At 37.9% G+C, this 12,112-nt stretch overlaps 1 protein-coding gene across 3 annotated transcripts in view; it reads right to left on the bottom strand.

The window, feature by feature from the left end:
• Window positions 1–728: 728 nt before the first annotated feature.
• Window positions 729–12,112, bottom strand: part of taok1a (TAO kinase 1a) — a 192,885-nt gene continuing 181,501 nt past the window's right edge. For all 3 annotated transcript variants that reach the window (XM_085964957.1, XM_085964956.1, XM_085964958.1), the window contains 2 exons: window positions 11,292–11,474; window positions 729–8,156 (listed from right to left, as the gene is read on the bottom strand). In XM_085964957.1, coding sequence (XP_085821083.1) covers window positions 7,695–8,156; window positions 11,292–11,474 — 645 coding nt within the window. In that variant the 3' untranslated portion in view covers window positions 729–7,694. The remainder of the gene's footprint in view (window positions 8,157–11,291; window positions 11,475–12,112) is intronic.

Below are 12,112 nucleotides of genomic sequence, written 5' to 3'. Positions count from 1 at the left end.
CCGATGAAAGTGTTCCATTCTCTGGCAGTTCACCTTGCTGAGCACAAAATTCACACACAGTTTAAAAAAAAATTCTATTCGAAGTTGGCTATTTTCAGGAAGTCATGGGGCTACCCAGCAATTTTAGTTTGGTTTCCTGTATCTGCAATGATGCATATCTACCACTACTGTATATAGAAGTTATCAAGTTTGGATTTTATTGTAACCACTGAAACAAGGCCTCAAGCCCTATATTTTACAATAGATGGCCTCCAAACACTATAAACCACCTCTTATAAAAAGCAATGTGAAAATCCAGCATCTACAGAAAGACACATCTCACAGTTGTAAATTACAAATAAATATTTAGGGTGAACAAAAGTCTTCAAAAACGTTTGCATATTTCTAAAAAACAGAAGTGTCAAATATGCAAATTCTTATGTCCCTTCTGGTTTGATTTTTTATTAAATTTATCTCATCTCCAAAGATGACTGTTGCTATTAATACTAAGCTGCTTTCTTCATTAATTGAGATGACTAAAAAAAAAGTTGTAAACCAATTTTCAAAGTTCCAGATTGTACTCAATGGATTCTACCTCTATTAGTGATTTCAGGGTGGCTACATTTATATCAAATCATATACTGTATCAAACGGTGTGTAGATTCCTACATTGTAAAAAAGTATTCACACAATTTAATAACATGACAGCCATCTGAAATAATAGTTAAATAAGAAAAAAATACACAAGCTGTACTAAAATTACTTTATTACAGTTGATTTTAACATCTCCTTTGTAACGATACAAAGGATAATTACAAACAAAATATTACATATGACCCTATTCTCTTTCTCTGACACTTGGTAACAGCTTAACTTCACAATCTATACAATTAATACAGGTTATATGAGCTAATGTATGTTGAACCAGAAGTTACCAGAATACTGACATTTTTACTGTACAATTTTTAAAAGAAATACCAGTAAGCAAAGGAACTTATTGGTAATTGGCTATGAACGACTGGAATAACATATTGCTAAAAAAATGATTAAAGCAGATTTGGTTGTTAAAATTTAAAATTCAGATTTTTCTACCATATATGTGCAAATAAAATTCAGAATTATGCCGAGAACAAAAAAAACCCAAAATAGAATAGAAATGTAAAGATAAAAGTTGAAGAAGCTCAAACATGCTGTCTGATTTGTTAAAACCAGCCAGTTGCTCTAGGTTAGATTAGGTTATACATTCATGATGTGTTGTCTTCACCCCATGGGACTAGTGTTAAAACATTTAAAATGTTTATGTTAGAAATCTCAAGTTTTTTTGTCACAATTCCTGCAAGCTATTTAAAATGTACAATATTAACATTTCTCACAGTCCCTCATCCATTACTAATGCACATTAAACTATTTTTTGTTGCATACTAAAACAAAAGGGATTCTGATAGTAGCATCGTTAGTAATGAACATCTGTATTTTAGTACAAATACCCTTTTCAAGTACTGTGTGGGTTTAGTGGTTTTCTTTAACCCTTTACACCATATAAATATCTTACTGCAAAGAAATTGTTAATAAAATTATGCATTTACAAGATGTCAAGTCATTAGGCCATCTTTCATTATATGCACTCTATATTATATTTTTAAAAACTGGAACTGCGTTAATTTATTCAGAACCCCCAGTAAGAGCTGTGATTTTTCTTTTTTGTTCAGAGCCAGCGACAACTATAGCAAGAGAAAAAAGAATTTTGTATAACTAAGGACATTAGATTAGCTTACCAAACAGCATGTAGTCATTCCCGACCTCAACGGTGGGTAAAGCTCATTACTACACGTTAACAGATTACTACTGTACCATAATAACCTACTGTTGAATATTCCACAGATCTTAGCACTAGGTTGATCTTGGTGAGCTCCCTTTCCTCCTGTCCTGACTGCTGGGCAGCAGTATTGGCCAATCATTGTTCTTTCTCTTAACGGTGAATCTAGTAAGGGGTATTCTAAAGCTTAAGCAAAAGCTTATTGGGAGCAGTTTGGAAAACTGTACAATGGCCCTGGATGGGCAGAGTCTGATAACAAATCTTCGGTCTGTGACTTTTGCTGTTGGGCAATTACAGCTAGATGGTCATTTTTGTTTTTCCACCTCCCCAACTTACTTTATGTCTTCATTCATGACTGTTCATCTTCACATTGCCCTCAGCTTGGAGTGCAGGTAAATGGCCTATAGCCATGTTGTCAAATACATTAGCCACATATGGCTAATTGGGAATCCATATCTGGCTAATTGCACTTATGATTAGTAAATAAAAATGAGTAATAGACACAGTCATTGAGCATGTGATCTCAACATTCATTTGCACAGTGTATGCATGTGTGCTTCAACCTTTTTATGCATGTTAGTAAAATGGTAAACATAAAGTAGATTATGAGTGTCTTTTGATCATTGTTTCACTTGCTTGGTTACTGAATGGTGGCAGATATTTTTTAAGTGAATATGCGTGAAGTACATTTATCTGCATTGTGTGAGTGTATGCAAGATGTTTTCTAAAATTAGAGCATGTGGCTAAAATGGTTTCACTGAAGCCATGCCATTGTCTAGTCAGCAATTTCTATTGGACAATGCTATCTACAGAATCATTCACAACCTTGTTGCAATCTTGTTCTTATGTTAAAGAGCCATATCAGGGCAGCCTAATGTTCCCATCTAACGGCTTGTGTGAAAACAAAAAGCTAATCACAAGCAATGGAGTAAAAAGAAACTGCAAATAATCAAGATTGTGAAGTCACCATGTAAACTGCAATGTTACTATGCCACCCCTTACACTGTAGCATTCTTAATTGGCAACTATATTGTCCCTTCAAAAACATTGTCATTATCAAAGTCAATTATAAAAAGCAACACTGTTGGCACATTTGTTGATACTTGCTTCTCAAAACAAATGACATACATGGTAATTTGACAGTATTGTTAAGCTGCTTTCTTTCCACCCTTGATGTCTTCATAGGATTTCTGCACTAGCTATCAGCCCGTCTTCTACCTAAAATGTGCATAGTTGGTGTTATTTTGGGGGATTTCTGCTGTGGGGTGGAGTATTCTAGTTCAGTGCAATGTTTTTACTACATGCATCCACGTAAATTAATGGAAGAGAGTTAACCAAAGAGTTCAATCTTTTTACCTGTCCCCATTGTAGAAGCTACCTGAACAGCAGCTTTGGATTGAAGAATGGGAGAATTTTACTTTTAATTTAAAGCTGTACTTGAGCAGTCAGACTGCCATTTTGAACTAATTACAAAATGGAGAACAAAGCTATTTAATTAATAAATCACCTCTGATAAGCAACTGAAAGGAAATCCAACTGGATTATGGCATATTCAGACTAACTTGCATGTGGCACAGGGAAACACTTTCTTCTTTGCAAAGTTACATAATTCAGCATCACACATTGATACTCAAATGGTTAACCATTATAGTGCATTGTTCTACAAGTTTAGATTCCAAAGCAAAGTTAGGGAGTACATTGGCATTGCTGCTCATCTCATCATACACTATGATTGACAGTACATTTCTTTCACTCAAACATATAATTGTGTGTTTTTATAAAGGCTTAAAATTAATTCTTGGGTCCCTCCTCCATTTTCAACTCCTTAAACTGTCACCTTAATTGCAATGTGGAAAGAAAGCTTTCACAGCCTTAGTATCAAACATGGTGATTTCCACAGCTATAAAATATACTTTAAACCAATACCCTGTGACAGAGCTGTGGATTTAGGCCATTGGCACAAGTGGGGAGTTGCCTACCTCAAACTTGAGTGGTCAGGAAGAGATGCTGAATGGAGACAAAATTAGAATGTATGGGTGAGAGAGAAAGGGTGCCAGGGATTGGAGAGTGCGTTTTTCTTTTGTAATTTATATTAAATGGTACTCAGAACTATTTTTAATATAAACATTACAGAAGATGGAGGCAAGCTAAACGCCCAGAATTCCCTGATAAACACCACAAATTCAGTGAAGCTAACTTGAACTGTAATTAGACCATAGAAAGTGTATTGCAAATATACTAAGGATATAAAAGTAGAGCACACAGATTACTGTGACCACTTTTACACAATCAGTGGTTCTGACTGCATAATAGACAAAGTTGGCATTTTATGTCAAGTCAGGTTCAGAGTTGTATAAATATGGTCCCCCCCACCAAGGCCCATGTGGTATCCTATTTATACAATGAAAGTGTTGATAAATGCCAGCAATTTGATTGCACAAATTGTTCAGTAATTAGTGTGGGTATTCAACTACACAGACCCAGAGGAACAAACAGAATCCAGTGAAAGAACGTGATGTGCATCATTGCTGACATTCATCATTGTTCAAGGAGTTGAAGTATCACACTTGGACCACTTTTTATAAATGAATGAGCACAGCGCACTCATGGGATCTGAAACATTTTTAGTCACTGTGCATAATGAATTTCACCAATGTCCTTATAATTATTTTCTACTACATTCTTGCTCGCTATTTAAGTTTCTAACTTTCATCCCATATCTTCTGCAAGAGGTAGCATAACAGTGAGTAAAATGGAAGATCAAATGGTTACATGACTCTTCATTCTGGTTGCTCTCAAGTCTGCTAAAAAAAAATCACAGCTATTGATAGCATGATGGCACAATGTGTTGAATTTCAACATGCTGTACAATGCAATGGCAGGTTGCCAGTTAATATCTCCATGGTGAATTCCTGATCCCCACTGGAGGGTCTTAAGTGGGAGCTAGGTATTTCTTGCTTGGGGAGGGAAAAAGACAACTAAATAGGAGGTGAGTCACTCTGGCACCTCATGAACCTCCTAGAAGCTGATCTGAGCAGCATTGGTAGAGACATTAAGCAGATCATGTACCCAACTTTACACAACAGGCAAGATTTTCAAAAGGATTTGTGTCAAGACCAGAAATTAACATTTAGATCTATAAATAAAAGTAGCCATAAGTAGATAATTTTTTTAAAAAGTGGGACACAAAGTTTACTAAAAATAATGGAAGCAACTGATAAATTAAGAAAAGACTTCTGTAACAAATACTAAACTCGAACTATATTTAAAATGTAATTTACTGTGGTACAAGTTTTAAATTGTGGCTAAGATTTCATCTTAAATTTAATTTACAAAATAAACATTTCTCAGCTTTAAGAAATATTAATATTTCCATGGCTATAAAAGAAGCTAAAAGCCAATAGCCTGTGACAGAGTAGCAAGTTCTGATTTTGGGTCAGTGATGTCTAAATTGTTTTTGCAAGTCTTCTTTCACAATGTAGCTAATTACAGAACAGAGGAGACTCCTCAAAATCTTAACCCACTACTGTACTCCAATGGAGTATGTAAACATAAGAGTCAGTTAATCACTTCATCTCAAAGTCATGAGCCAATGTAATAAAGATACTTGAACCAGCGAGGTTATCACATCTGACTGTTTGCTCTCAAAGATCAAAGTAGACAATACTGGGCGGGGTTTTTATGAAATGCTGTTGTCTAAGCAGTGCTGACTACAAGTCTACAATTTAGAAATCAGAGTTTCCACCAGCAAAAATCATTCAAGCACCCTGCATAAATGATCGAAGTGTGCACACTGTACCATCACTCAAATGCAAAGCTGAAAAATGTTCTGTTCTCAGCACTTAGTTCTCCCCTTTTTCTTTTTAATAATAATTAGAATTTGCAATTTAAAAAAATGGTGTCTACGGGGCATGAATCTAGCATTAAAATGGCAAACTACAACCAACAGCAGAAACAAACCAACCACCTGGGGCAGGGAGGGGAATAATTTAAACCTTGCCAAAGTTGCAATAAAGTTAAACATATGAAAACACTTAACCAACCTGCCTTCCTACCCAGATCAATGATTTTGGCAAAGTCATGACAACTAAAATTATTATGTGACAAGTTACACAATGCAGCAGGAAGTAACAAGTTAGGTTATTGGCAAGATTTAATGTCATCTCAGCATAAGTTTATACCAAAAGTAGTTTTTATATGGAATGCAGTATGTACATGGAATTTTCTACTGCCCAGTCAGTCAGCACTGGAAGGACGCGAAGCAAGCATAGCTTTCAGATGTATTTTCTTGTCTGTATAACACATTTAAGACTTGTTACATTATACTACAGCGTAGTAATAGTGATACATAGAATGCTAAAAAGTCATAGGCATGCTCACTGGTGCTAATAATGGCACTAAGTTCTTTTTTTAGTTGACAGAACCTAAATTCAGTATAAAAAAGTCAGGAACTAGGCCAGCAGCTCAGCAATTCCAATTTACTACATATTTACAGATACATACATTCTTCAATTAAAAAAAAAAAACTTTTCTGATGTAACCTGAATTTTAGGGAAGCGTTTTACTTACTGCAGTGTTCTTTCTGAAGGGACAATAATGTTCACAGCATAGTGGCAATAGATTATTGTACAATTCACAGACCATGCACAATGTAAAGTCCTTTCTGAGATGTGCCAAAGGTCAGAACATATTGTACAACAGCCTATTACAAAAACACTCTAATTTTTACTTATTAAAAAATAAAATTATACTATCTGTATAATTTAAAAATAGTGTTCTGTATCGAAACTGTTTTAAGAACAATATATGTGGTTTTCAGTAATGGTAATGTGTTGTTAATTCTCATATGTAGAGTTTAAAACTGCGTTCTATGGTAGTTTGTAAACACCTTAAATTTGGAGCATGTTCTCTATGGTGCAGTATCACCATTTTTGAGCCACATAACATGCTCAGTGGGTGGTGGGAAGGTTTGCAAAAAGGAGTATGCTGCACATAATGAATAAATCTGAAAATTATGGAGTGGGGAAAAATCAAAACGGTTAGCAGAAGGCAGTTTTTCCTTTCATCTATTATTTGGTGATTTAATTATGGCATCATTGTTATGCATTAGTTAAAATTAATATTCCTCCTATTAACTAGTGTCCATACTCTAGACATGTTAGTGGCTAAATAATTCACAGATAATGTAGCGAAGGGTTAATGCCAGATGAGTAACTGACCACTAAACAAATGCAGGTTTGCGGCTGTACATAAATACCAAATGCTTGTACCAGACTTTAATTCGGTCCCACTTTCAAATACAGCCCAACTTCCAGTCTGTTCACTATATTCTCGTTCTGCTCTAGGAATAGAATCTAAACTTCTTGTTTTTTCATATATACCTATTTCAGCAGATAAATGCCTCAGGCAAACAAATATAACGTTGGTTAGCAGCTGGTGAGATTACTGGTTCAGCCCTTGAAAAATTACAATGGTGTGATGGCCAGCAGAAACTAATGGCAACCAAAAGTAATACTTAAAAGGAAAATTTCAAATGCACAAAATAAAGCCACAACTTAGAAAGTATGCTACTAAATAAGGACAAGTAAAGGGAAGTCACCGTGTTGCACTGCCACCAGCTGGAGAGAACCAGGCTCAGTAAGAATTTTCTTTTGGCCTTCCTTCACATTTTTTCCCAAGGGCTGATCAAACAGATAATGTATGAAGTGTTGACAAATGAAAAAATTCTGTATTAACATAAAAGATCTGTTTTTCCTGAAAGGCTAGACAAACATGCCTGCACTCTGCATCCCAACCGCAGTACCAATAAAAGGCTTTCAAAATGATGCATAATGGGCGGTTTCTGCAGAGCATGGAGGCAAGACAGCAGTAACACAACTGTTCCTCCAACCTATTAAAATTATGTGTAAGACATGTGTGAACCATTTGAAATTTGCGATGTGACACTTGTGCTCCTGCTCATGCCTTGCTCAGATCTGCCTCCGGAAGCTGTCCGCCTGAGAGCTTGGGGACTGTTGCGGACCCCCATACCACCTCCTCTGGGTACAGCAACAACTGGGCCAGCAGGATGTCCCCATGGTTGGGACCCACCTGACATAGGGTGACCCCAGGCTGGAGGGTGGCCACCCATGGGGTGACCCCAGTGATGTCCAGCTCCTCCAGAAGGGTGATGAGACCAACTGGTAGCTCCAGGGTAACTATGGCTGAAAGCCTCTGGAGACAGATTAGAAAGGACCATGTTGCTGAAGCCAAGTCTCATGCTCTCCGAGTCAAAAGCCTCTATTTCTCGGGCCTGACGTTCCAGTAAGCTTCGTATTCTCTCAGTGCGTTCATTCTGTAGTGCCAACATCTCCTCTTCAATCTGGAAAAGTAAAATACAAATTATGGTACATCTGAAACTATAATCTGCTTAGCATTATGATATTTAATGCATCCCACAACCTTCATGACTTATGAGATTGACAGGAAATCCTCTGCACATACTAAATGATATAATAATATTGTAGATCTATTTTATAAATTGATGATTGCAACAGTTGTTTCAAAATTACATTTTATATTTTACTAATATGCAGCATAGGAAAATAATACTGCAACTTTGGTGTTTCCATCTGCTTATGCGATTGATATAATTTATAACCTCCAGATTGTCATGAACTCCTCAGCAGATTCCAAATATTAATTCTGCCTGGCGCTGAACAGGAAGCAGTGCTTTAACAAGTGCCATTATAACGTAATTGCTAGCGCAGTACCAGTACCATCTGTTCAATGATAGAAGCAGGGAATGCAGTTATACTGCCACCAACAAATATTTAGAGGAACAGTATGACAGAGCTTCTCATACTGTATGCTCAAACACCTGCTCTACTGCCAGTAAATTTTCTACTGACTAAAAAAAAGTGACTGGGACAGCCAAGCTCTTATGAATCAGAAAATCGAACAGAGCTAAGGGCATACACTCTTTAATTGGTTGATCATTTGTGACAATATCTTTATCAACTCAACTGTTCAATTAGGAATCTCTAATCCAATCATCTATTCAGAGCACTGAAATACCCATGCCCAGCATGCTCACATGCCTCTCAAATTCAGCTTCTGCAATGGAAACTCCACGGCTCGCTGTTTACAGATCTGCAGTGACTTGGATATGGTTTTCAGTATGTCCATTTCCAAAATGAAACTGGAGTGAAAGTGGTAAAACTAATGTGCTTATATGGGAAACAAGGAAATGGCAGACCAACTAAATACATACTTTGGTTTTGTCTTCACAAAGGAGGACACAAATAACCTCCCAGAGATGCCGGGGAACATAGGGTCTGATGAAAGGGAGGAACTGAAAGAAATCGGTATTTGTAGGGAAATGGTGTTAGGAAAATTGATGGGACTGAAGGCCGATAAATCCCCAGGGCCTGATGGTCTACATCCCAGGGTACTTAAGGAAGTGGCCCTAGAGATAGTAGATGCATTGCTGGTCATCTTCCAGAACTCGATAGACTCTGGAACAGTACCCATGGATTGGAGGGTAGCTAATGTTACCCCACTATTCAAAAAAGGTGGTAGAGAAAGAGCGGGGAATTATAGACCGGTAAGCCTGACATCGGTAGTGGGGAAAATGCTAGAGTATTATAAAAGATGTAATAGCAGAGCACTTGGAAAGCAGTGACAGGATCGGACAAAGTCAACATGGATTTACAAAAGGTAAATCATGCTTGACTAATCTACTGGAATTTTTTGAGGATGTAACTGGTAAAATAGATAAGGGAGAACCAGTGGATGTGGTGTATTTGGACTTTCAGAAGGCTTTCGATAAGGTCCCACACAAGAGATTAGCGTGCAAAATTAAGGCACATGGGATTGGGGGCAAGGTATTGACTTGGATAAAGAACTGGTTGGTGGACAGAAAGCAAAGAGTTGGAATAAACGGGTCGTTTTCCGAGTGGCAGGCAGTGACTAGTGGGGTACCGCAAGGATCGGTCCTAGGACCCCAGCTGTTCACAATATATATTAATGATCTGGACGAGGGAATTGGATGTAATATCTCCAAATTTGCAGACGACACAAAGCTGGGTGGGAGGGTAAGCTGTGAGGAGGATGTGTGAAACTCCAGTATGATTTGGACAGGTTGGGTGATTGGGCAGAAACATGGCAAATGCACTATAATGTGGATAAATGTGAGGTTATCCACTTGGGGGCAAAAACAGGAAGGCAGATTATTATTTGAATGGCAATAGATTGGGAGAAGGGGAAGTGCAAAGAGACCTGGGTGTCCTTGTGCACCAGCCGCGGAAGGTAAGCATGCAGGTGCAGCAGGCGGTTAAGAAGGCAAATGGTATGTTGGCCTTCGTAGCAAGAGGGTTCGAGTACAGGAACAAGGATGTCTTTCTACAGTTGTACAGGGCCTTGGTGAGACCACACATTGAGTATTGTGTGCAGTTTTGGTCACCTTACCTGAGAAAGGATGTTCTTGCCATGGAGGGAGTGCAGCGAAGATTCACCAGGCTGATACCTGGGATGGCAGGAATGACGTATGAGGAGAGATTGTGTCGATTGGGCTTATACTCACTGGAGTTTAGAAGATTGAGAGGGGATCTCATCGAAACCTATAAAATTCTGTCAGGTCTGGACAGATTAGATGCAGGAAGGATGTTTCTGATGGCCGGGGAGTCCAGAACCAGGGGTCATAGTCTAAGGATAAGGGGTAAGCCATTTAGGACTGAAATGAGGAGGAATTTCTTCACCCAGAGAATGGTGAACCTGTGGAATTCTCTGCCACAGAGGGCGGTGGAGGCCAGTTCATTAAATATATTCAAGAAAGAGTTGGATATATTTCTTCAGGCTAAAGGGATCAAGGGATATGAGGAGAAGGCAGGGACAGGGTACTGAATTTGGATGATCAGCCATGATCTTATTGAATGGCGGAGCAGGCTCGAGGGGCCGAATGGCCTACTCCTGCTCCTATCTTCTATGTTTCTATGAATCCTCAAGGCTGTTTTTGAAATAAATCCAAGAGAATAAAAGACAGCCTGCCTCTAGTGTCTAGCAAATGTATTTCTAATTTATTGGGAACAAGTTTCAGGTTTTTTTTTTAATACAAGCAGTATGGAGTACTCTTTTTAAGTAATTGAGAGGGTTTACTGAGTGCTTACATTTTCAAATGCTCTTTCTCTTAAATAAGCTTTTAAAGACAATACAGAAGAGTTACTGATCGACATTATGGTGTTCAGGGGCAGTGCGTTAGTAGATACACTACTGGAACAAGTAACTCATCCAACAATCCTTTTACAAATTAATGAGGTGAAACTTTAGAAGCTTTTAAAGCTACGAATATGACATCAGTATTTACAGGTGTATCAAGAAGATACACAAAGGGTTTGCAACAGAGCCATTTTAAAAGTAGTTAACTGGATGAGTTTCACTTCTGAAGCTTATTTAAAATCTTAAACCATTTTTGAAGCTCTGGAGGTGATAAGTTAGCATTCACAGACACACCGTGTACCTTTTGCTCTAGTAGGGCTCTGCGTAGCGAGACTCTCTGCTCCAATTCCTTGCGTTCACGCTCATGCTGCGCCTCAGTCTGCATTTTTATTTTGCTCTGGTACGCGTTAAGCAGCTCAAGTTCCTGCTGCAACTGCATTTTCAGCACCTGACATTCAGCCTCCTGAGCTTCATCTAGACGTAACTGTAAAAAGTTTTTTTTTTTAAAAAAGGGAAAAAGAAAATGAAGAATTAATAGTTGGAATTAAGACAGAATGACAGCTCAGATCTGATAACAAGTGACTTCGTAATGTACAAATAAGAGACGTATACCCTGAAGTGATCAACCTCGATATATTACACTGTTCAGTTTTGGTTTAAACAATTTAAAAGCTACAGCTTCTTATTGCTACTTAAGAAAAATAAAATCAAAGCCAGATAACATCGCTGATGTTGCATTATCCTGTAGGCTTGAGAGCTTTCTGTGCAATTTCAAAATAATGGCCCAGATTTTGCTGTAATAATAACGGCGAGGCTATCAGCAACTTCTGGCGTCCGCACATGCGCAGTTAAATGCGGAAATCTAGAAGTTACTGTCAGATACTCTGATCCTCCACAAGGTGTGCTGTTGCAGTCCTCGCCGATAGACTCGACACTGAAATCACGAATGGCGTGAACTTGGGGTACTTACCACTAGTTCCGCACTAAAAACGGATGAAAAAGGAGAGAGTTTTTAATGGCGTAATAAGTGATAATTACTGCAGAATAACCTCTCTGGCCCTGAAAAATTAATTTTATAAGTGTGGAGTCTCATTCCCTCAGAAGAAAATTAATGTAGGAGAT

This window comes from Somniosus microcephalus, chromosome 22, assembly GCF_052327205.1.
Source record: "Somniosus microcephalus isolate GS21.2 chromosome 22, FLI_Smic_1.0, whole genome shotgun sequence".
NCBI lineage: Eukaryota > Metazoa > Chordata > Chondrichthyes > Squaliformes > Somniosidae > Somniosus > Somniosus microcephalus.
The sequence above is the reverse complement of the archived record's forward strand: the minus strand, read 5'-3'. Positions and strand labels throughout refer to the sequence as shown.